The sequence below is a fragment of the Rhamphochromis longiceps genome, linkage group LG20, assembly GCF_057381845.1.
Source record: "Rhamphochromis longiceps isolate RC_006_pf linkage group LG20, R_longiceps_female_GT1.1, whole genome shotgun sequence".
Taxonomy (NCBI): Eukaryota; Metazoa; Chordata; class Actinopteri; order Cichliformes; family Cichlidae; genus Rhamphochromis; species Rhamphochromis longiceps.
In genome coordinates, this window is record NC_140576.1 from 4143110 (window position 1) to 4169997 (window position 26888).

A 26888-nucleotide genomic window follows, 5' to 3' on the forward strand; every position below is an offset into this window, starting at 1 on the left:
CGCACGACGCTCAGTTTATCTTCAACATCTGTGAAGAAATTGATTTTATTTGATTTTCTGCATATAAATGCATGCCTACATGGTTAAACATCACACCCACACACTCAAACAGGCACGCATACATACACACATGACATCTTACCGGGTTAAAAACCATCACGGTCACCTACACAGTGCATACTGGGGAAATGTTAAACCAGCCTACTGTGCTTGACCGTCATATTTGAGTACACGGAACAGGGAAAACAGGAAATGAGGCTTAAAAGGTGAATTATTAAAATAAGCTTTCATTGGTCAACAGCAATTTTAACGTTGCATCCACATGAACAGACAAGAAAAGAGCTTAATGACCTAGAGTATTGCACTGTGCTACATACATACAGCTGTGCTTATATATTACAAACATCTGCATCAGCATAGAAAGATTCTAATGAAGGTAAAATGAGCTTTCCCTTTGTTTATTTAACATAAGGCCACTATGGTAGACCATGAGGACTAGATTATAAGTCTTGAAAAAAGAAAAAGACTCCTGCTTCTCTTTTCCAAATATGTAACAGAGTTTTTACAATACAAGTAGAAGTGTTAACTTACCAATTGAATTACACTACTGCACACATTTAAACTCCATTACTCAACATGAGGCACAAGTGGAGATGATGATATTGTACTGTATGTATCTTTACCAACATGTACTGAAAGTCTTTTACCATCTAATCTAATTGAGTCTACATTTGGTCCTCACTCAACCAGTAATGATACATCAATTGTGTATAGCTAATGTAACAGACAGACAATACTGCTCCATTGATTTTCTTTTCTTTTGTTAAACTCTTATTGTACAAGGATTTACAAACAATGTGTTTCCTGGCCGGGTTCGTATCACATCTAGTCCCTGGCAAAGTATCTGCATGTTTCCATGTGGTTGGTTCTAAAAAGCAGCAGAACAGAGACCACATAATAAAATAAAATAAAAAACGTGGGTCTAATTTGTTGACATCGATCAATGACTTCAAGTTTCCATCTTGTCCTTTTTCACAGTAGGCGTTTTGCTGTACAAACCTACATTCACAAGCAGATTTTCTCACTCCTTATACAATGTAGGGGTTTTGCTGATGTGTGTTGACTCCCAAAATAGACACATGATAATAGAAAGTAACATGGTAACGAATGTAACAACACATAAAAAAGGATGTTTACAACAGACTCACAAAAGCCCCTGAAAACTTTCTTTAAGTTTTAGGTCTGTAAAATGTAATATTCACAATTACTTTTTTTTTTTAATCCAAGTTGACTAAGAGTGTCTTTTTTGAAAACCCAGATTATCGAGTGTGTGGCTTCAATTTGAATTATAGTGACCGAACGCCAGATTCAGATTCAACTGGTGCACGGAGGAATGTGATATCACACTTTCTCGACTTCAAATCAGGCAGAGAAGTGACCTTAACGTCACTTTGGAATAAATCTGTGATGCTTTTTTCAGAGCCTTGGAGTCAAGCTATGACATATCCACTAAATAAAATGCATATGAATGGTAGCCATTTTTTGGAGTATCATACAATGCTTGAGCATGCAGTACATGCAAAATGCTCTCTAACATGTAAGTAAGTGTACACGTGATAAATGTGCTATGCAACTTAAAACAAAAGTTCTCATCCTGAATTCAAAGAATCTCTTCAGCAGTTCATTCAGGAAGGGAAGTGTACGCCACTGAGGAAATCACGCTCTTTCTCCTTTTCATAGCCAATCAGCATCAGGTCAGAGTGGTGACCTCCGGCTGAGCATAGTTTCCCGTGGCCGCAAGGATGTCTTTACAGCTCTCTGTCAGGAAACACAAAGGACAGAATGACAATGAAATATAGTGACTTAGCATAAAAAACACTGAAACTGACCCAAGCGAGTGTGCTATAACCTAAGAACAACGGGGTCACCACCCTTCCCTCCATTATTAATTAATCCTAGGAAAGAAGAAGCCCTAAATGTGGATGCATATAATAATAATAAAACTAAACGTATTTCTTGACTATTAAAATCTTTATTTTCAACAACCAACAAATCAGTTAATATTTTAACTCTATTTCACAGACAAAAACAATACTTTTATTTGAACTTCACATGGGAGCCAGATGTTTCACTGTGACCATCCGTGTTGTTAATGGAAACCTATTAGTGGGAATCATATCTGAGGAATCACTTGGGAATATGGCGGCTCGCTTGAGCTTGGAAAACCTTCCTCTTCTCATCTGTATAGCTTCCTGCCACTTCCTCTTGCAGCACTTGAACTGTTTGCTATACTATTATGCACACAAACGGGTGGTTATCTCATCACAAATACACAAATACAATGTGCTTTTGAATCCCTGTGATGACCTTAGTCACTGCAAAAGCACTGTCTTTTTGTCCTGTTCCTGATAACCATCCAGGCATCTTCAAGCCTGCATCCATCTATCTATTCCTCTAATTACAGCCACACTGCCCTAGTGAAATATTAGATGTACCTTTATATCCTGTAACCCTGTAACTCACCAAAACCATCTCCCTTTGCCACATAGCTCTAAAAAGCGACTTTCAAATGTTGGCTAACAACTGAGTTTTTTTTCTTTTTAATTCTGCACTGAGCACTAAACACTGAGCACTTCTTGCAGATAATGTGCACTAAAATGTGTTGTGTACGTGTGATATAATCCACTGTAACAGACTGGGATATCATTATGTACATACTCACCAGATACCAGGCTAAGAATTGAATTACCCCCCCTCCTCTCTCTCACACACAGATTTGTATTAAGGTGTTCTGGCTTTTCTCAGCTTCCTATTGTTTTTGTCTCTGTGACCAGAATAGCGCTTATATGGTGATCTCATGAGCTGACCAGACAATTTTCCATTATTAGAAAGCTCAGTATGAAACCAAGGTCGGACAGTTTCACCCCATTTGTGTCATTTTCATTGTGTTTGTGAGGCTGTACATTTATATAGTGACAGATTACTTCGTCCCCTGAGTAAACCTGTCCACAAACATCACTTCTTCTCATTTAGGACAGATTTAATTGTGCATGCTTTTTTTATTATATTTTATTTTGTTCATATGACAACATGCCATTATAACTAGCACCAATTTACATCAACATCTTCAGGCAATGACAAGTTATTCAGGAACATTTCTGTATAATGAGCTGTTAAAAAAATACATGGGTGTACTCTCCTAGGAGAAAAGCTACCATAAGTGCTCCAGTTATGATAAACCCTGGTAGTGAAATAAACCTCCGCAAAGTGCAGGGTTTCAGCAAAACACCTTCAGCAATGTTGGACTGTTTGCACACAATTGTCAGGATGTTGACTGGATAGTGCTCAGGGTGTCAGGAATCAATCCACGGCTGCCAAATATAGAGCCTCTTCTCACAAGAGGCTTTTGGGTAGTTTGGAAAGCTCAGACATGAGATGCAGCGGTCATTCAAGCAGACAGAGATGGCAGGGTCACAGCAGAATTACAGCAACTTTGTCTCACCCTCACCCCCCATCTTCTGTTTAAGAATAATAGCGTTGCATACAAACGTGTAGCTTACACGGTTATGTGTGCTGATGTGATCTAGAAGTCAATAAATAAATAAATAAACAATTCAAGTCATGATTTTCATCTTGTGTCTTTAACTGTATCATTTTTTCCTCACATGCTAGGCTTGGTACCCTGCGAACACTTGTGCACTAATCCTAACCTGAGTACCAACTGTGCACACAGAGAGATTGATGATGCAATTAGGGATCAATTGATTTTCTATTGATCTGAGTGGTAAATAATGGTTGAAACAGGATTTACTCCCTTAGAGGTGAAAGACAGGTGTTTGAATTCAATTCAATTTTATTTATATAGCGCCAAATCACAGCAAAAGTCGCCTCAAGGTGCTTCATAGATACAGAGAAAAACCCAACAATCATATGACCCCCTATGAGAAAGCACTTTGGCGACAGTGGGAAGGAAAAACTCTCTTTTAACAGGAAGAAACCTCCGGCAGAACCAGGCTCAGGGAGGGGCGGGGCGATCTGCTGCAACCTGGTTTGAAGGGTCCTGCGAAACATTCGTTGTGCTGTTCATCTCTCTGTTCTTTTTGTTAGATCAACTATAAGCACAATTTATGATGATTATTGAAACTTTGCTACAAGTAACTACTAATGTTTTACATTTCTTAAACATTTGTGTTTTTGTGTGTCATTTTTTACAGGTATTCATATCTTGCCACACAATGCACACTCCATGTACTGTAGGTATGAAGTTTAGAATAGCTTATAAGCACCACTGAAAGCATCTTAGCACTCTGCATACTCAGAATCAGAAAAAAGACAAAACACTGTGTTCCTTTTAGCCTTGCTAGCAGCAGGAAACTGTGATGGCATTATCTGTCAATCACTCTGTCAATCAAACTCACACTTCAGGTAAGACAAAAACATTCATCCCACAACTATACAACATCTTTCCCAAAAAATTGGTAAAGATATTCATGTTCCCCTCAGGGCTAAATATTTTATAAAAGAAAAAAGAAAACATTGCTCCTCTTCTCATTTTTTTTCTCCTCAATCTGTGAATTATTCTTGTAGTATAAAACAAAAACATTAAATTCCCTTTAACTTTGTATTCTTCATGTATGTCATGGAACCTGGGCTGTTGCCTGAGCTTTGAATTTTTGTTTTGTACAGTCTTTGTTTAGCACATGTTTCCTACATGATTTCTTCAAGATTAGTTGTTCAATCCAGTCTTTCGGTTTCTTACTATTATTTTCGCTTTATTTTGCAATCTAGTTTCTGTTTGTCGGCATGGTTATAGTTTAACTTTAATTCCTGCCCCGTGTCCCCTCATATCTTGGTGTTAAGCCTCTCTATGTCAAGCGTTTCCCATTTGTTACTTATTTTGGTAGCTGTTGTGTTCTTGTCGTTGTGTTCTTGTTGTTGTGTTGTGTTCCTGCTTGACTTCCATTGTCTCATTATCTTTAAATAGCTTCAGCTGTGTTTAGTTCCCCACCTGTTTCCCCTTCCCTCGTTGCCTCTTGCATATTTAAACTCTTTGATCTTTAGTAATTATACTTACTATCATAGCTAATTTATAATATAAGGTGTAATTTTAACATATAAGGTCATAATTTTACATAAAATCAGGAGTTACGTATTGATGCAAAAAATTGGTATTGTTAAAATTTTAGCATGACGATGTTGAAAATAGTCAATTGTCTCCATATTTTAGAATAAACTGTGTAGAAAAATCTACATGCATGTACTCCATAAGTGAAGTTAAGGCTAAAGCCAGCAAGGGGTAATGCTAGTCATTGCAAAAGAAAGTGGAATTGTTTGTGAAAATGATCCTACTTTTCTTTTGATTTTTTTTTACCCCAGTTAACATTTTTCCAACAACTTTACTTTGTCAGTTGATGCTTTAACATATCTTGAATATAGCAACAGTGTCATGGTCCTGGGCCATGTTGGCCCAGTATTCTTAGTTTTCTTGTATTTTTGTATTTTGTTCCTTAGGCCATGTTTCCTGAGTTGCCCTGTTGTGTTGTTCCCTAAGTGTTTTCCCTTCGTGGCCTTTACCCCCTGTGTGCCCCTCTGTGTATCTGTGAGCCCTCGTCTCTCCTTATGTTTTATTCCATGTTTCCCCTGCCCGTTATGTCTAAGTTCTCCCCGTGCTCTCTCTCCCCCCTGTGTGCCCTCTGTGTATTTATGAGCCCTCGTCTCCCTTTGTGGTTGTTCCATGTTTCCCCAGCCCGTTATGTCTGTGTTTTCCCCGTGCTCTCTCTCCTCCTGTCTGAACCTCTGTACTTCCTGTTTGACTGCCCGTCTCCCGTCAGTGTTATGTTCACCCCGCCCTGTCTCGTTATGATTATCTGTGTCAGCTGTGTTCCCCGTGTGTTCCCACTTTCCTCGTTAACCCTCTGTGTATTTCTGTCTGCGTCTCCCTCTGTTCGGCGTCGCGTTCTCCCTCATTGCTGTGTGGATTCCCTGTGTCTCCCTACGAGTGTTAGTTTATTGATTCCCAGTTTAGTTGAGTTCTGTATTTCCTATGTTCTGCCTGTCAGCAATAAAGCTGCTTTTGAGTTCATCCCCGTGTTTGTGAATCTTGCGATTGGGTCCTCCTCCCGCCTGCCACACAGCCGATCCATGACAAACAGTGGTCCAATTTAGAGTAAAACAGACACTAAAGCGGGCTATGCTACCATAGAACTGGAAGTTATTTCTGTGTGAGTATGCAGTATCCCTCAGCTTGTCAGTCATATCCAACCCGCACTTATTTTTTCAAATCAACAAGGTAGTGACAGCCAAAATGCTAAACTTGGAGCTTCATATCTGGCTCAAATGCAGCATGTACGTACTCACCAGTTTGAACGCTGGGGTTCTCTGAGGTTAGGAGGAAGCAGGTGCCCTCTTTCTTATTCTTGTCTCGACCTCGGGAACACCGCAATGTCCACTTTTCGCTGGGGGACAGCGGCTGGGTCAAACTACAGCCTTCCTCATCTGAAAGGGCCACATTTGCATCCCCGTTCTGTTTGGAGTCTGGACAGGAAGACAAAAATACATGCCAACATAAATGGCAAAGTTGATACAGACCCGAGGGCCCACACAAAGGCAGACAGAGGTATATTGCACAAAACTGGTATTTTTCTGTGATGAAATCCAGTTTGACTGAGATGCTAGGAGAGGTAATTTAATCCCGGTATGATGCTGTCATTGTGACTAAGTGCAGTTCATCTGTCAAGCAAACTCTACAAAACCTACAAAGTACAAGACTTGAAACACGATAGCTCTTTGTACTACTACTACAGTGCAACATTGATACAGTGCAACTTAAGATTAAAAGGTCAGTTTTCATGGTTCACACATGATGCATAAGTTTGTCCTCCAACCTACTGCAAGTGAATGGATGGGGTTTTTTGGTGCTGCCAAGAACAATTTCAAGTAATAAAATAATCTCCATAGACTGAAACACTTTTTTTGCCCCCACTACTCTTAGTGAGGCCACAAAGAGAACATTTGGCAGGAAGCATCTCCAGTGAAACCATGTTACTGCTTAAGGTTAAATAGTGTGTGCTTCAAAAACAAAACTGCCCCAGAAAACCTGAGCACGTGAAACACCATCACCTGCATGGTAGCCACAACAAATGGTTTGTGAGAAAACATGCCTTTGACATTTTAGAGAGTTTAAAAATTGTACTGTAGCCTCACCTGAGCGGTTCCTACTGATGTTCTCCTCAGGAGCCAGTGGACACGTGTCACTCTGAGTACTGTCTCTGTGCGAGTTTGTTTCTGACTTCCCAAACGAGGCTGAGTCAGTTGGAGCATCAGGGTTTGGGTTGTGCTTCTTCTTCTTTTTTGGCAGCTTCTGTTTTGCCATAGCCAGCGAGTAGTACATCCCAAAGTTATTGACGATGACGGGAACCGGCATAGCAATGGTCAGCACCCCAGCCAGTGCACAAAGTGCCCCTACCATCATGCCGAGCCACGTCTGTGGATACATGTCTCCATAGCCCAGTGTGGTCATAGTGACCACTGCCCACCAAAAGCTGATGGGGATATTCTTGAAGTGCGTGTGATTGCAGCCTGTGGGGTCATTAGGCTGGATTCCAATACGCTCAGCATAGTAAATCATGGTGGCAAAGATTAGCACACCTAGCGCCAAGAAGATAATAAGCAAGAGGAATTCATTGACACTAGCCCTCAACGTGTGACCCAGGACACGCAGGCCTACAAAGTGGCGCGTCAGCTTGAAAATCCGGAGGATTCGAACAAACCGGACCACACGGAGGAAGTTTAGCACATCATTGGCAGCTTTGGATGACAGACTTTTCAGAGCCAACTCCAGGTAGAATGGTAGAATGGCCACAAAGTCAATGATGTTGAGCGTGTTTCTGATGAAGACTACTTTGTCTGGGCAGGATATTATGCGCACCAGAAATTCAAACGTGAACCAGACTACACAGATGCCCTCCACGGTGAAGAGGACTGGGTTGGTCACTATTTCGTTCCTTGTGATGTTCTTTGTCATGTTGTCCTGTTCAACAAGCTCCGTCCAGTTTTGCACTTCATAGAAGGCATCGTGGGTCTCCAGGCAGAATGTGGTGATCGACACCAGGATGAAGAAGAGAGAGGCAAGTGCAACTCCCTGGAGGAGAAAGATAATGACTATTAATCAATACAATGTTATGTCAACCCACAATTAGTGAACAGCCAGTATAGGGTTTCTAAAGCTCAAACCACCATCTGCATGATGCGCCCATGCTAGAAACGAGTTTTCAATTAACACGATATATAATAAGACCTCTTTTATCTTCAAACTTCAAAGTTTAAAAAAAAGGATGTGCCAATCAACTCTCGTGTGTTGAAGGATTTTATTACTGGGGGAGGTAATGAGCGTCAGTTGACTGACAATAAGCAAACACTGTATTTATGTATCACTGGAAAACTTAACTCAGGCACAACAACTTAATGATTTAAGTTTGTTGTGACTGATCATTGCCTGTGAAGCGAGTTTCACATAGGAGGATAAAAATGAGCCCTCAGTATCCCCAACTATACTGACCGAATGCAAAAAACGCAGGTAAAAAAATAACAATATGACACATACAAACAACCAAATTATATCTGGAATCATTTCCAGAGGAACATTTGTCCAGTAGCTTGACTAATGCAGCAGCAAGATAGCTGTGAATTAATAAAGTTAACATTTATACTCAAACAATTTCCCAGGTTTAACAAACGCAATTTTTTAAACATGTCTCCATGTAAAATTTTGCCAAGTAAACTAAACCCAAATCCAAAACCTTCACAATCATCCACTAATCATCTGTGTAACTGAGATGAAAGCAAAGGTCCTAATGAGTTCTCGTATGGCTTGCTGGCATGCGCTTTCATAATTACTTACAAAGTGAATGTATTTTTTGAACCAAATGCAAGAACATGTTATGAATAGTTAAGCTCAAGAAATAAAAGCTCACAGTTAGTCATCCAGTCCAAGTGAAACCCTCCCTCAGAAACATCAGACTCATTATTCTACCACTTTGCCTCCTCAGGGCATGCTATTTACCTGTCAGGAAATAATGGTTCAGATTGTCTTCAACAGCTCTACTTAGTAGGTGGCATTTTCTTTATGCTTATTTGAAAATGCTCTTTGTCTGTGGGAGAGCGAGGACAATGTTCTCAGAGAAAACAGACCAATTTAACACCAATTACTTTCCATGAACGTATAGACTGAACCATGCTGACAGAAGACGTGATTCTAATAACGCTGGCTGAGACGGGCACAAACAGCAGGGGGTGCTAATACAGTAACAACACCTGCAAAAATAATATGAACAGTCTTTAACATATCATTTTATTTATTTATTTTTTACAACACAAATCACTCTATGACTCACAAAGGAAACAGAAAGGGAAAAACAAGCAGAGTGTCCTGATGCAAAACTGAGAGGAGAGAATGCTGAACGCCTTACAGCCTCCGCACGTGTTTTAGAGCATGTGTTCTGCATGCAAGCCTTCCCTTATATGAAAAATAGGGTCAAATAGCTTTTATGGTTGCTGACAGGCAAAATGAACAATGTGGCTCCACAGCATTCACCTGGTCCAGCACAATGGCTGTGCGCGTCTATGTTTGTGTTAACGCTGTGTGCTTACTCATACATGATATGTCTTTATTGTTTACTGATACCTGGGCAAATTGTAGTGCCTCTCCAGCCTTTCTAACCTTCCAGCTGGATAAATATGTAACTGGAACTTGCATGCACTTTGCCATTTTTTCTCCCTTGAGGGAATCTCACATATGAGTCAGCTAAATCTCATGAGGAAAAGAACAAATACTGCACTGAAAGGCTCAATGGGGACATTAATTCACAGTGGAATTAGACTAAAACAATAAGAAGTGGACATCTGATGGAGTTGGAGTAAACTTGATACTGCACACTTAAAAAAAACAAACCCTAAATAGATAAATCAACACGCATAACACATATTGTGGAGCTTGTAACCACTAAAACCTTTATATTTGTCCCTGTAGAACACTGAGGTGCTCACTGCTTTGATCGCCTGAGAAGATGACGACTGAGGCACAGGACTATTGGGAAGGAGGTAAAAGCAAAACTGTGCCCCGGGAGGATCTCCTGCTCTGCAGGCACGTTTTCCCCAAACATCATCAGCACTAACAGTGCTCATTATGTGAGAGTCACAGATCGCAAGAGACAAAAATGATGTTTAACAATTATTTTCTTTTAGTGACTGAAACTAAGGGGTGTAACCATGTCAACATAGACTCTAATAATAAAAGCTTTTAATTAAGCGCTAATTTATCTCCATTCATTGTATCTAGCTCACAGACATGCATACTCATATAAAATATATTTTCAATGTGTCGTCTCTTCAGTGCTTTCCTATTAGAAAGCTTTTGCAGACAAGGGCCAGATATGCAGCCGGCACCAAATAATTAAGCTTCTCTGAAGACCCGGCCACTTTTACAGCACCTCATTTTCCAGGCTCAATTAATAAAACATGGTGCCAGCATTTCATCAACCCCCTCTGGACTTCCCATTGTCCCAGTCCCTCTTCACGTGCTGTATGAGGGTCTCAAATGTTAACCCTGAAAGGTGGAGCTCCGTGTAAACACCAGACAAAACCTGTTATAGGACAACAGCGCAAGAACTGATTATAGATATATATGTGTCAAGATAAAAAGGCCTAATAATTTTTTATACCAACACCATAATTATATGATAAAGCTAAAAAATACCCCAATATCTATACATTTGCCGGAGCTAAAAGTAGCTTTTCAGATGCTGCTAGTTTGTTTGAATGTCTCATAAAAGGCTCTCACTAGTCATCTCTTTCCATCTGTCAGCAGTGAATTATATCAAGAGGATGTTGGAGTGGTGGTGTTTGTGGTAGCTCAACCAAATTTACCCCCTGGCTTCCCGCCTGAATACAAAGTTAGCTTTGCATAATGGAAAGGCAACAGAGCTGACTCCAGTTTCTTTAGTGGGGGGTAGAAAACTTGCACAAGATGTATGCTTTGTAATTACACATTTACACAAGCTGCTGTACAATAACTCTACCTAAATACAGCAGAATACCAAACTGAATAATATCCAATCGCTCTAACTTTAAGTAAACGAGAGTAACAGGGCTTCCAAACCATAAGCCCAAGTTGGACATTATTATGTTAACTACTTGTTTTAGGCGTGGCAGCAGAGCTGCACACATTAGCCACATATTCATCTAATGACCTGTCAAGTCTGCTTATGCTCTGTAAACCCATTCAGTCCAGTCTGGTTCCAATCCACTCTTTCTTCACCCCCATCCATTTACCTTATCTCATTGCTCTCTATTCCCATCCATTCATCTTTTCTTCCCTCCTCTCATCTCCTCTTATTCAATCATGGGCATCCCTCTCTTCTCTTTCTTTTTCCAGGTACTATCTGGGGGCCGTAATCAGCTCAGGTGACACAACACCTGCCCCCATATTGAGCCTCCTCCTGCCATTAACTCCAACAACTTCCTCCTCCTACGTTAATTCCCTTCCCTTCATCCATCCATCCATCCTCAACATTCAATACTTTGTCATTTCACAAAAACCTTTAATCACACATTGTTAGTATAATTGAGTGAGGAGTAGAAGACCATTATTTGTAATGAGGAAAGAGGCTGCACTCTCCCAAGCAGCTGTGGAAGTCATAATGGAACAAACTACGCAGAATTTCCACCAGGTTGTACAGCAAACGTCTAACTGACTAGAGACAGGCGTTGTGACAGCGAAAATTTAAAGATCCTTTCGAGATCTGTTGGAAGGATCTGCTTTGAATAATAGCTGCTGTCTGATGGTTTCATAAAAGTTCAATTACCTGGTCATAAATTCTTAAAACTACATCTACGTCTCTTCCCTCACTGAAAGACCCAGAATATATAATGTGCAAAGCTCTTCTCAAAATAAGAAGCAGACAGACTTAACTACATATTCATTACTTCCATGCTAATTAATCTTTTGTGATATCTATCTATAGATATATATAGATTCTAGATGCTATTCTTTATTTAATGTGAGGGTAGAAAACACACATCACACATCAGCTACTGTATCAGGTCATTCCTGAGTTCTGAAATGTGTTCCTTTATGCACATTTTCATGCCGCACAGTGTTACCAAAGACATCTTCTACCCAGCAGTAGAATTTAAAATCTGTACGTGTCAAACTGCAGGTACAAACTAATCACCACAGTGAAACTCCATCATTAACACCAATCATCACGCTTTTAAGTGTGGAGGTAGTTTCATTTTGTGTGACTCTAAATTCACATTAAAACACAGAAATATTCAGATGACACAGAAGTGTTAATACATCTTGTTGGTGCCATTCCTGAACCTGTTGAAGAGGGGAAAAATTCTTCCTCCTTACTTATCATCACTTGCAACAGTGTTTTAAAATAAAATAATGTTTCATCATTAGTCAGATCCAAATGTTGGCTGCACACATCTACTGATAATCTATTTTTTCCAAGTGCCATTAATTATTCTGGTGAGTATAAATAAAGCTCGCTCTGGAACGGTTCGCAGCCGAGTGTGAAGCAGCGGGAATGAGGATCAGCACCTCCAAATCTGAGGCCATGGTTCTCAGCCGGAAAAGGGCGGAGTGCCCACTCCGGGTCGGGGACGAGTTCCTGCCCCAAGTGGAGGAGTTCAAGTATCTCGGGGTCTTGTTCGCGAGTGATGGGAGAAGGGAGCGGGAGATCGACAGACGGATTGGTGCGGAGGCTGCAGTGATGCGGACGCTGCACCGGTCCGTCGTGGTGGAGAGGGAGCTGAGTGTAGAGCCGCCACCCTCCAAAGGGTGGCTGGCCATCCGGGAGGGGCTCAGAGTAGAGCCGCTGCTCCTCCACATCGAAAGGAGCCAGCTGAGGTGGTTCGGGCATCTGACAAGGATGCCTCCTGGGCGCCTCCTGGGGTTGGTGTTCCGGGCATGTCCCACTGGGAGGAGGCCCTGGGGCAGACCCAGGACACGCTGGAGAGATTATATCTCTCGGCTGGCCTGGGAACGCCTTGGTGTTCCCCCAGATAAGCTGGAGGAGGTGGCTGGGGAGAGGGAGTTCTGGACTTCTCTGCTTAGGCTGCTGCCCCCGCGACCCGGCCCCGGATAAAGCGGATGAAGATGGATGTATGGAGTATGAATAAACATTTTTCTTACAGCTGAGGAAATGGTTGGACTTTTGGCTTTGAAAAAAAAACCTAACCAAACAGAAAGTGCTCCTGTGGTATAACAACAGATCAGCAGTCACTTTGAGTCCTGTGGTTGTTCAGGAGCTTGTGATGAGCTTAAAAGGGTCTGACAGCAGTCAGTTTATTCAAATGCCAAACAGTTTATCCCACAACTAAACAGAGCTGGGTACTGCAGCCAGAAGCATCTCTACAGGGAAGAATCTCAGGGGGCCTGACACACGCAGTGACAGCTACTCTTCTCATAAAATAGTCAGTGTAAAGAGTGCAATCACATGACACAGCCTGACTTTACAGCTCTGTGCATGTGCATCATGGCCCATTCACCTGGGGTTAAAGTGAAGTCTACGATGTGATATTTCTGTTATTTCTATACATCCATGTAGGTGACTGTTTATCTCAGTCAGTAAAGCTTCCAGTATTTAAATGTATGTGTATAGTTTATTTAAGAGCTGACATAACATCACGTTTGTAGTCCAGCAACAGATACTCAACGCAACACAGTCACCTTGTTGGAGTGATTGCCATAAGGACTCTTTACAGCCAAAGCACTGTGAGGCCAAGCGAGCTGTATGCCAGAGCTTTTTATTTTTCAGCTTCTATAATCTTGCTGGGGTTGAAAGCTGAGATCGAGACAATATTTAAGTAGCTTAATAGTTATTTGTAAATTTTGAATCTTTCCCAGTTATTTCTGGCCTGTCTGAAATACTTCCATTACCTGCTTCTTGTTTTGCCATAATGGGGATAAATTACATCTATTCGTGGTACTTTTGCTCAATTTTAAACATATTTGTGCTTAAGTGCTTCTGTGTGATTCTGCCTGTTTCTGCCATTTGTATGAGCAGAAATGCTGCAATTTCTGATGACTTTTGCTGACATTTCACCTCTGACACTGTCCTTATACCACTGTTCAGATCAGGGATGTAACTGGTAATGACTGTAATCTGATGACAGCTGAGCTGCTGCCGTCTGCTGATCAAGGCCATACGATCTTACTCAAAGCTCCAATGGCTAGTGACAGTTAGAGCCTCTTCAACCAACTGCAAGAATAAACGGACACTTCAGTTGTTATTGATATATTAATGTATCGATAACATCTATAGTGATATATTGTATTTGTAATAACTGGGTATACTTATATAAAGTAAACTTCTGATGCCACATATTACTATTTTCATACATGCAACTTTTACTTTATAGTCAAAACTTGTAGGAAAAAAGTAAGAATCTAAAAGTGTGACTTTATGTTGCTACATTAATTCAGTTTGAGGTTTTTTGTTTATTAATCTGCAGCCATACCCTCGTATGGTCAAGAGCTCTGGCTAACAACCGAGAGGAGACTGCAGATACAAGCTTTCTCCAAAGTTTGTCTGAGCTCAGCTTTAGAGATCAGATGAGACGTTGAGTCATTTGGGAGAGACTCAGAGCAGAGCCACTACTATTCCACATCAAAAGGAGCCAACTGAGGTGGTTCAGGCATCTTATTAGGATGTTTGCTGGACGAGGTGTTCCAGACATGTCTTACTGTGTTGAGGTCCCAAGACACACTCGAGAGATGATGTGCCTCTGTTGGCCTGGGGTTGCCTTGGTGTTTCCCCACATGAGCTACATGAGGTGGCTAGGGAAAGGAAGGTCTTGGCTTCTCTGCTTATGCTGCTGTCCAACCCAGCCATGGATGGATGGATGGGATGTTTTTTGATATCTTTGTCTCCTGCTAAGATCGCTTGACATCATTTGAGACATTTATTTTATTTTTTATTATTTTAAGGTGCTTTATTCATTTTAACTAAACAAGCCAAAAAACATTGAATACTATATCATCGCTTTGTATAGTTGATGCAGAACAGTGATTTGTAAAGACACATGCAGCAGGGACAGAGAACGTCACATTCATTAGGAGACATGTTTTGAATCAAATGGAGACCTTCTGTCTTTGGCTCGTGCTTTGGGTTGCCACTTGATCAACAGTTTGTTTCTAGGCTGATATATACAATAGATATTTATTATCTCTATTTATTTTTTTTACAAAAAAGTGTGGTAGATCTGAGAACTGCAGAGCTGATAATGATTTGTGGATTGACCACTCATTCATTTAATGATATGGGGAAAATATTAAGTAGTCGACAGCAACGGAGTAGAGAGACACATTTGAGGTTATTTAATACATAACCCGATATCAACAATCTAAACGTGGGGCAAAGAGGATGCGAGGATGCCCAAACCTGGATTGGATGGAGTCGACGTTTAAATGGAAGTTAATTTGTTTTGTGTTTTTTTTATGTGGTTCTCTTTTTACACCTGAGTGTAAAACAACTACCACTGACACGGGTATATATGCATGCATATCATCTTTTCAGCCACCTTTCTCATAAGTGACATTTGTTGACTTTTGTAAACTTTAGACAACCAAAATGCCAAATTATGGGAGAGGGGACAAGAGGATAAAAATGTTGTTCAGTCCAATATAAAGCGAGACACCTGGTCACCCTTTTAATACTGCAGGTGCCAAAAAGACAATCCAAGGTCACTATGCGTGAGCGTCCAGACAGAGCAGAGGTCCCCAGAGGGGACAGCAGCCAGGTCCCAGCTGGGAAAAGCAGAACAAGGAGCCATAACATGACACACAACAGGCAGCAGGCTGTGCATAAGTGCACAGCAGCTGGAGAATCCTATCACAAGCATCACCTCCAGCTGTTGAACAGTACACTCTGTTACTAATATGGACAGGCTATATGCAGAAACCAAAACAATGAGCCTTCTGAACAATCAGCAGCTCCAAAGGCAATGACAGCAGCTACTACCGAGATTTTCTTAGAATTCATGTCACACTTGTTCACGTCTGCAAGCCGGGACGTGAATGAATTAATCTCCACTCCTCTCCCGGCTATCTGGAAAGGAGTGGTTCATTACCAGATATTTATAATTTATAGATTCATGGAACCAGAAATATTTGACAAGCTGGTAGCGAGCATGCATAAAATGAGACAAAATTTTTAAGGAGATCTAAGGGGCAGTTCTAACATTTATTTCCAAATCAATTAAAAGGGGCATTACGTCACCTTCAGTTTTAACTACCATTCATTTCTGATCAGGGTGTGTTAGCAGGGACACAACATAAGATTAGTGACACGGTGCCTCCTCCACAAAACAGAATATACTTAATAAGGAGGTGGAGAGATCTGCATGGACAAAATCAACCAGTGTTGTAACATCTAGCAACAAGTCAAAAACAGCCAGCACAGCACCTACTCTGTGAACACTCGAAACATGTGGATAGCATCAGTTGTCTCAATACAAATCTCAACCTCTGGAATTGCACATCTGATGCCAAATACTCCACCAAACGCCTTCCTTCTATTTACAACCACCGACACTCTCCAGCCAGCTGAAGTATATGGGATGTGGTTGAAAGCTCTGGCACTGACCTTTGAGCAAAGACAATCCTGTTGCAGTATCTTAAAATATTGACTGAAGTAATTCCTAACAGCTGAAATTAAAAAAAGAAAAAAGACTGCACATATATTTGATGTCGGGATTTCAAAAAAATAGTGCAAAGTCAAGCCTTTCAAATGTCAGAATGCATGAAAATAATCAATCAAATCCTTTCAAGTGTCCTCTAATAGCAGCCAGTGAAAAGGAGCCTTTGGCAGATGTATGAAATGTGCAGATGCATTAAGTTAAACGTATTATATCAATGCGGCATTCAAATAGCTTTAAAAAAAAAAATCTGCATCAATAAATGAAATAAAAAATAAAGAAACATGATATTTTCAGTAATGCATATTTATTTATTTTTTTGTCTGCAAAACAAAGTCTGCAACTATGTGCAGGCATCCCAGACACTGAACTGTTTTCAGCAAACAGCTGAGAACTGAGCAGAGTAAACAACCAGTATAATCACACAGGATTATATCTCTTTCACTGAGACCGGTGGCTGTTAGAAAGTCTCCTTAACAAGGCTGTGCTGCTTTGATGATGTGCGAAAAATCAAATCCTGTGTTCAGTTCACAGAGCAGCCAGGAGAGAGGTGTTGGCATTGTGAAAGCTGATCCCAGAAAGGTTAGTGTTTCACTCAGAACACACTTTAATTATTTGTCAGCTGTGCATCGAACTCTGGATGTTTTTCATAACCAGTAATGTGCAAAGCTGTGATCATCAAGCTGTGATGTGATCGATAGTTAGTTCAATATCAATATAGTTTCAATGAATTTATATAGCATAAAAACACAAAAACAGTCTCCTCATGGGGGCTTTAAAAAAAACTGAGTCATGGTATGTAATCTAGTTTAATGTCACTCATTAAAAATATATATCTATATGTATATCTGAGACAAAATTCAATCAGTCAAACAGGAAACTCAAAATGCAGCAGACTTCAAGAATCCCACATCAGTCTGTCGCTTGGTTTACTGATATTAATTGATTTTTGCCTCTCTGTGGGAGAAAAATGCAATGCTCTTTTCTGTGGGAAAGACAGCTTTAATTGTTCACCACAGATTAAAAATGTGTAGCCCATTACCACAGCCGTAATTAATTATAGTCAACAAGCCTGGAACTAATGAAATATTGCATTATGGAAGAAAGTGCTAGTCTAAACTTAATGCTGATGTCAAGTCTAACTGTCACATGTCACAAAAAGGATTGCAAAGAGATGTTTCCTCAGAGCCTCTTTATAGATGATATAGAGACTCTCTGGATATAAAATCCTATTATGAAGCCTCCAGCTGAGCTTTTTTTTAGTTATCTTAGATTTTTTTGCAATCAGACATCACAAGCCAGCGACCGACTGACAGTTAAACTGAGGGACATGATGTCTGTGAAGGTTCTCAGTCATCCAGGTCATCGTAGTCAAAGGAGCTTGCAAAGAAAAGCGTCTGGACTTCTTTAAGTTACTTGAAGACGTTTCACCTCTCATCCGAGAAGCTTCTTCAGTTCTAAGGTCAAATGGTGGAGAGTCCCAGATATAAACCTAGTGAGAGTAACCCCCCACAGAGGGACAAAAGGACCCCCTGATGATCCTCTAATCGCCTGAGCCAAGGTGTGAAACTGGGTGTGGGTCCCAATCAGCCAGAGTTTCGGGTGAGTTCATTGTGAAACCTGGCCCCACCTGGCCCCCCACGTCTTCAAGTAACTTAAAGAAGTCCAGACGCTTTTCTTTGCAAGCTCCTTTGAGAGACATGATGCAAGTTCATAGGCAAAGAACTGTGTCAGTGACACAGGAACACAAACCCTTTCATTGTCTACCTGCACACTGATTGGGGACCACAGAAAAATAAATTCCAAAATGTAAGACTTTAAGCTATGAAGTCATCGGGATGGTTTCAATGCTAAAAGAAATGAGAAAAAAATGCAGGTTTAAGGCACTTTAATGTTGACCTCACTTTTCAAACCCAGAGGCTACATCCATATTTTATAAAGTCTATGCTTTGCCCTCTGTTGGTTGATTTATGCAGCCAAGTGGGCAGCAGCACATTTAGACCCATATTTTTTCATCAGCAGAGACAACTCACCTCCCAATGGACTGTGGAGAAGATCAGCAATCTTTAATACAGATACAGACAATGATGAAATAATATAATATCAACACGACCTATTTTCTGTACTTTCACCAAAAACAACAAAAACAACAACAGAAATGTGTTATTTATTAGAGGTTGTTGAAAGTATTTAAACCTATTTGTTTAATTCCACTTTAAACTGATAGACTGAACAATTTAGGACGAGCTTGTGGCTAAATGACGGCCCAAACATAGCCTGTATACAGTGGGTAAAATAAGTATTGAAAACATCACCAAATTTCTAAGTTAATATATTTCTAAAGGTGCCACTGACATGAAAATCTCACAAACTATCTAGTCCACACATACAAAGAAATGAATCCATAGATGCCCATAGTTTATGTGTAATAATGAGAAATGATACAGGGAAAAAGTATTGAACATGCTTACTGAAACGTATTTAATACTTTGTCACAAGCCTTTGCTGGTGATGACAGCTTCCTGTATGGAGGAACTAGTCACATGCATTTCTCAGGTACGATTTTGGTCCATTCTTAGAATCCCTTTGGTGAGAATTTCATGTCAATGGCACCTTTAGATGTATTTAATTATAAAATTGGTGATGTGTTTAATAGTTATTGTATTATAGTATGTATAAAAGATGGACATAGCCACCATGAAACCCCATAATGATTTGTGCATTCTGATTTTAGCCTCTGTTGTTGTTAGGATTTTTTGTTTGGGGCTTCTTCTTTTTTTAAAGAGAACATGACCATTTTTAGATTCAAGGATGGGACTGATCAGCTAATGCCCGTACCATAGCCAGTATAAAACATGGATGTGGCTTCAGAAAAATTAAGCCAATGCAGAAGTGCTGCAAGTTATATTCTATATGAAGACCAACAGATGATGATAGCTGTGATTACAAAAAGATTTCTGGTCCTATATAACTGTATGGGACAACAGTTTTCCATCGTAACATCTGTAAAGATTTTCCTGCTAATGTTTTTGGGCTCAGCCACTCATTTTCAGTTACACTGACTGAAATCTACTTTAAAAATCGAATTTAAAATCAAGGGGTCATCTGTGTGCCTCATCCACTAATGCCCTTTCAACCACAAGATCTTAAGGAGCATGCAGTTTCACAGTCAGACCTGCCTCTCCTCGCCGCATCCAATTATTTGCAACAAACCTAGCACATTCTGGAGTCATAGTTTGAATGGTGACCGACTTGTATCGGACTGTGAAAAGTGTGGCACAACCCATAAATGGGGACAGTTTGACGTTTGACCCTCAACACAATCAATTTTTTTTTTTTTCCCCCCCAAACAGAGAACTTTGTCCATGCTAGCCATTATAAAGAATGCATGTTTAACACACTGGCTTCACTTTTTAGGACAAGTTCATCACATACATTCGATGTAACCAACAGATCAACAGTTCAATAGTGCAGAAAAAATATATCTGCAATTTTATGTACATATGAATAAGTATTAGCTACTTTCAGCTGCTCCCTTGTTACTACTTGTTACCACAGTAGTTCCACACGTTTGATCTGGCAGTTTTACACCTTTCCTGATGCAACCGCAAAGATGATTTGTGTCTTCAGCTGGAATAGAAGCAGTGACCTTTCATTCGCCAAGCGAATGTGTAATCCACCACGCTATGGAGCCACTTTAATGTGAGTGTAAACACTCTGAAAATTAGACCTGAGAGTAAACACGTAGCAAAGCTGCTACGCTCAATGGGGCAGCCCTATAAGATCACGTGGTGTCTTTGATGGCGCTAACATAAAGAGCCAACATACAGGTGGCTACTTTTCTTCAGTAAATTGAGTTGAAAACAGAAGCTGAGAAGAACCTGAGGAGAAATTCTTTCTTGGTCTAACATAAACTGGAGATGCATAAAATGTATAGTAGCGCATTCTTCTGGGCTCTATTAAATGTTCCCAGGGGACTGCACTCTGTGAACTCGCAGTATAATGGCCTCATGTGCTCGCTTTAAAATAGCTGCATCTCCAGTCTTGGTTGATCCCAAAGAGGATGTGGCTTACATGATGGACAGATTAACTTCCCTCCAGCTTTTAGGAATCACATTACCTGAGATGAGCTTAGAGGCTCTCTGAAATAAAAAGGCCATAAAGGTAATGTGAGTCCCTCAAAATTCAGCCCCACATCCTTTCAGAAAGCATGCTCTCAGAATGCACACAGAGTAAACATACATATATGAAGTGGCTGGAATGGAAATGGATAAAGAGGATCTTATCCATTTCCATTATCCGCCTCCCTTCTGCAATATTTCAGAAAGCTTCACATGTAGATCTTTCACAAAACTTCACAAATCCTAATTGATTAATTTACAAATATTCAGCGGTGAGAGACAGACGTGATTAACTGGCAGGCACTGCGCGGGTCATCTTCAGACGACACCGACGCAGTGGCAGCTGTGACTCAGAGATGTGGGCTCCTCAACAGCGACAGCCTGCGAATGCCACCTGGACGAGAAGCTAAAATAAACACTATTTGTAGTGTCGCTGGCGTGCAGCGGGAACATTATTCTTCGGCAATGCTGTGAGAGTGTTTGAACAGACTATTCAACTGCACAAACAGACAAATAGAAATTAGAGTTAGCATGAGCCCCTCTCCTTCCTGAGCTAAATGTATTTTTCTTTCTGCCCGATGAAAGCTCCTGGCCTTTTGCCGAAAAAACTCTTGCAAATGATACTCGATACTTGCTTTCATGTTTACTTCAATAAGCATCCTGCTTTTGTTGCTGAGCCATTAGCTATAGCATGCTTTCAAAATGTTTACAGCAGGATGATACCCCCCGTGGAAAGATGGGAACCTTTTTTTTTTATAAACCAAATCTGATAAATAACTGAGATCTCTGTTTTTTGGGGTTGTTTTTTTTTATATATCATGCAGATCTTTGCATAAAACCTTACTCACATGTCACTTAGCATTGGCAAAAGCACAAGTTTCTTAAAAAAAATTTTAACAAATGATTAGCTTTTTTTTAGCCTTTTAGCTTTTTTTATAGCACTAGTGTAAGTACAGCAGATGTCCATCTACTGATTAATACGGTGTGATTTACGGTACACGGGTCTATGCTTCTGCAGCCTTTTAAACACTCATCTTTCTGAGCACCTTTTGAGTGCAAACCTTGAATAGGATGTGTGGGAACACTTCACCGGCTCTGTATTCCTGTCATGAAACAGCATTTTTGCTATTTTCAGTATTTTGCCACAATTTCGTAACGTATATTTAGGGGAGAAAAAAAAACGTTATTCACATGATTGAAAGAGATGTTTAGCCTCTCAGAGAAAATTCAGGTATTGAAATGCATTTTAGAAAAAAAATGAATTTCTTGTACAGATCAATACATAAATATGTAATGTTTTATAGCTATCAACAGCACAACAAATGTGTGGAGAGCACAGTAAAAGGTTTGGATCCTGAAGAGCTCAGGTCCTTAAAAAATCCACAGTACTTAGCATCGCTTTTTCAGAGTGAGGCATCATGAAGCTTTTTGTGTGTTGTTTTTTAAAACGTAAAATGTTTAACTCATGGATTTTCATATGCTCTGCAGCTTTGACTGATGTAGAGATCTTACTTTTTAACAGATCCCTGCACTTCCTAACTTCCAAATACTGCAGTCTGTTTCAATTTCTTTTTGTTTCTTCATATGATATCAAACAGAGACAGACCTCGAGGTCTAACTGACCATTATTATGTACACTTTGCTTTGACTGCCTGCACTGCCTTTTTTGCCTTCAGAATCGCTTTAATTCTTTGTGGCATAGATTTAAACAAGGTTCTGGAAACATTGCTCAGAGGTTTTGGTCCATATTGACATGACAGCTTCACACAGCTGCTCCACATTTGTCTGCTGCACATCCATGATGTGAATTTCCTGTTCTACCACAACTCAAAGGTGCACTGTTGGATTGAGATCTGGTGACTGCGGGGGTCATTTGAGTACAGTGAATTTATTGCCATGTTCAAGAAACCAGTTTGAGATGATCTGAGCTTTGCGACATGGTGTGTTATCTTTGCTCGAAGCAGCCATCAGACGATGGGTACACTGTGGACATCACGAGAAGCAGCCTAAACTCATGATACAAGGCAGGAGAGATCCGTGCTTTCATGTTGTTTATGCCAAATTTGGAACCTAGCATCTAAATGTCACAGTATAGATTAAGGCTTGCTAGATTGGGCAACATTTATTCTGTTTTATATTCACCAATGTTAGTGATCCTGTGTGAACTGTAGCCTTAGTTTCTTGTTCATAGCTAACAGGAGTAGCACCCGGTGTGGTCTTCTGCTGATGTAGCCTACCTGCCTTCAGGTTTGATGAGTCTTGCATTCAGATACGCTTTTCTGCTTACTTTGGTTGTAAGGAGTGGTTATTTGAGTTACTGTTGCCTTCCTATCAGCTTGAAGTAATCTGACTATTCTCCTTTGACTTCTGACAACAACTCAGAGAAGTGACTGGATAGACTGTCTTTTTCATGTCATTCTCTGTAAATCATAAAAATGGTTGTGTAGGAAAAGCAGGTCATCTTGACCATGTTTTCATGCTTAAATGCACTGAGTTGCTGTGAAATAGCTGAATAGTGTATATGTCTAAAATCTTAGTAGATGTCTGTCTTGGACTAAAGCAAAAACACTACAGCATTCTCATATATAACTGTCTCAAAAGACCTAAAAGGCATACCAAAGGACTCCCCCACCCTCAGTGACGTTCTGAAAGATATATTTTCATTTGCTTTTTGCAGCTTTGGATGTTTGCTTTTTTGTTAAATGTGTGATCATTTTAACTCAGTGGGGTTCAAACAGTTTCTTAAATGAACTCACGACTACACAGACTCCTGCACTGTATGGTGTAAAAACTGCAGTGTAAGATAATAAGAAATGCTTCTTAAAAGTATAAGCAGCTGTCAAATAAAGAGTGTTTGAATGATGGGCTAAAAAGATTTTTTCTTTGTGTATTGTAGTAGATGTATAGAGTAGCAAAACAGAGAAAACATGTACTGAAGAACAATGCTAGAGCAGATGTTACATGCTGAATTTGGCTGCAAGACTTTGCTCCAAGCCAGATGGGATTGGCTCCAGCTGCTCTACCAGCCTGAATTGGAGAAGTGGAAGACAACGGATGGATGTACTATAAAGCCTGACTTCATAGCACAGAAAACTCTCCAAGGTCAGACTCTTAGCACACTTTTTGAAACAAAAGAGAGCTTTCTACATACTTTTGTCAATTTATTATTTCAATCTATTCAAAACTTGTCAAACAAAAAGAATATTAATCTCTAAACTATCATTTATAATTCATTTGTAATTGTTTAAGACTAGTGGTTGCATAATGTTCCTTTTAATCCTGATGTTCAACTAAAAAACTATATTTTTAACAGTCAGTGAAACTAATGTAAAGATATAAACTTTGGCCTGAAAGCTGTCATGTCCTAAAAACAGACAGACAAGGCGCAGACTGGATAAATACAGACAGCTACAGCCACGTTACAGTTTACAGATCTGTAGCTGCATCAGTAGCTGCTGCAGCCTGACTGGCTGACATCTGTTGATTTGGACAACATGTGCGCCTTTTTTCCTAGCTGGAATGACACAGCGGGCTTTTGCGGACGCACTCTGACATGTGGCCGTTAAAGGGCCGCCTGCTGAACTCACCCTGGCTGCTCTAGATGAATACGGGTCGTCAAACAGCGCCCAGATCTTTGGCTGCCAAACTTCGCGGCAGCCTCTCGACCTGTTGGGGACGTCTTCGATGCCGAACCTCCTCGGCATCTCTCTCTCGTCGTCGGTGTCTTCTGGGTCGGGCGGTTCAAATATCTCCAGGGCCTCCTCCGCGTCCCGGTGCTGCCGGTAGGTCATCCAGCAGCATGGCTCCACGTCAGTCTCGTCTATACCCCAAAACGCCAGCTCTTCCTCGAATAGAGGCCCGCAGACGTCAGCCGGGCAGTGCAGCTTGCCTGTCCGGTAATAGTTGAGCACGTACGCAAAGATGCCGGGGTGTCTGTCGAAGAAGAACTCGGTGGCACTCGGGGACGCAATGTCTGAGTCGGAGCTGACCTGCGACTCCGAGTCTGCTAGCCATGCCAGGCGCGTCCCCGGCAGGGTCCTGAGGGTGCTCTTGTAGGTCTCGTGTCGAGTGCCGCCTACGTTAATAATAATTTTATCCGAGTCTTCCCCTCTGGCCATGTCTTCCTTCAGACATGATTTAGACGGAGGTTTGTTGCCTGACTTGCGTCCTCGGTAAGACGAAACACAAACCGAGCTTATCATTTAGAAGCAGTGGGAGCAGACCTACTGGCTGTTCGCCCCTGGTTCAAACTGTTGTCCGCTGGAAAAAAAAAAATCAGAAAATTAAAGCAAAGTGAGCCTTCATTTCACACCCATGTGGCTCGTTTATTGCTGATTGTTAAGGTGCATAGTAATGGTAAAGCGCGATGAAAACCACCTGTAACCAAACTCAGTCTGGAGGCTGAAAAAAGCAAAACGCGGGTGGTGGAACTCGATCGGTGTTTGTAAACGTTTTAGTCGAATAGATTGGACAAGGTGTTTTGAGTTGTTGCCTCCAGATGTTATACTTAATTCCTGTCCACGGGCGCAAAGATGTTGGACTTATTTCCCGTCCACGAAGACATATTATTGCCAGGGAAAAAAAGAATATTGGCTTTTACGCATGGTATTTCCTATAGGAAAAAACGCTAAGTCAGAAAACATGTGACGATCATCTCCCCCTTTCTAAAAAAAACAAAAAAATATCCAAATTCTGCAGCGCCAAAATCAAATCCACAACTAATATTGGCAACTTTTCTCGCCCCTGCTCGTGATTTGGAAGTCAGAGATTGATCCACTGGTCCAGTCCATCTAATCATGCAGTGAAAAATTTGACAGATTTTTCCTCCTCAGATTTGGTCGTCCCGCGTGCCAGATGTGGAGTTGTTTTCCAGCTGAGATCTGTTGCTTCTCCACAAGTACCCTATATCTTCCCCTAGCGACACAGCCCGGTTGGATGGTGCGCTCAACTGCCTCAGCAGTTTAACCCTTTGTCTTCCGAAGCCTGGCGCACTATTGAACCACTCCCTCTAATTAGACCGAGAGGATGGACTGGTGGTGAGGTGTGCATCTTTGTGTTTGTGCGTGTGCGTGAGAATGAAACTCGGTTTAATTAAGCCCGTTTACGCTTTGCAGCCTTTATTGTACATATTCAGCTCTGAGTCACCATGGGGACTACTGACCTCTGATTTGTCACCAGCACCTGTAATTGTGTAGCGTCACATTAAGGAAGCGTGCCAAGGGTATAAAACGCAAACAGCCGTGGGGGAGAATAAATAAACTACTGTGTACTGTAACGCAGAATACCTTTATTTCATGGCATTACTGCATGCATGCTGGTAGGAGTTTATATTATAGTCACACAAGATAACCAACTTAAATTGAGTTAATAAGATTGATCACATACCCACCAATATCCAGAAGGTTTAGGTGGGATTTTTATCAGGAGTAGCCTCAAGGTGGTGATGATTCAGATTCTTTTTATTTTTCGGTTGTTATTGTTACAGTGTACAGAGTGCTCCAACAGGTAGCGCTTATGGCCAGTGGTTTTAGTAAACTAACGTCCTGATTTCGCCACCTAGAGGATCATTCAGTGAACAACATGTTTAAATGAGTTGCTTAGTTTTCAGTGAGTGTGATTTGTGTGCAGACCCTTTGACATAAAAGTACTAATATTACACAGAGCTGACAACACTTGCAGTATACAATAAAGTCTGTTTACTGTTTACAGCTAAAGGCAGTTAGCACAGCTCTATGAGGGAAATATTTGTATAAATCTCTTCAGAGAGAGCTGCAGAAATTTGTAAAAGTCTGGGGGGGAATATTAAAACTGAAAATATGAGCAAATCTGGAGGTGCTAGAAAGATGTAAACTTGCTATATCTCTGCAGTCTGCAGCTACCAAAGTGTGATAAACCGGCTGTGCTTGTTGCATTTTGGGTAATGCAGGCAAGAAAAGCATGTTTGGTATAAAACAAAATAAAAGTAGGTTTGGGTTGGTTTGTTTTAACAGAGGTGCAGCAGTAAAACTGTCTGTCATACACACTCATAGCACACCTACAGTGTGCATGTGTTCAAACTCTTGT

General features: G+C 40.7%; 1 protein-coding gene across 1 annotated transcript; it reads right to left on the bottom strand.

Moving 5' to 3' along the window:
- Positions 1-63: 63 nt before the first annotated feature.
- On the bottom strand, positions 64-25720 carry kcnc4 (potassium voltage-gated channel, Shaw-related subfamily, member 4). The gene is made up of 4 exons (XM_085394442.1): positions 24413-25720; positions 7204-8140; positions 6358-6534; positions 64-1818 (listed from the first exon to the last, which is right to left on the bottom strand). The coding sequence occupies exons 1-4, from the start codon at positions 25025-25027 to the stop codon at positions 1751-1753; spliced, it is 1797 nt and encodes a 598-aa protein (XP_085250568.1). The 5' UTR covers positions 25028-25720; the 3' UTR covers positions 64-1750.
- Positions 25721-26888: the final 1168 nt, after the last annotated feature.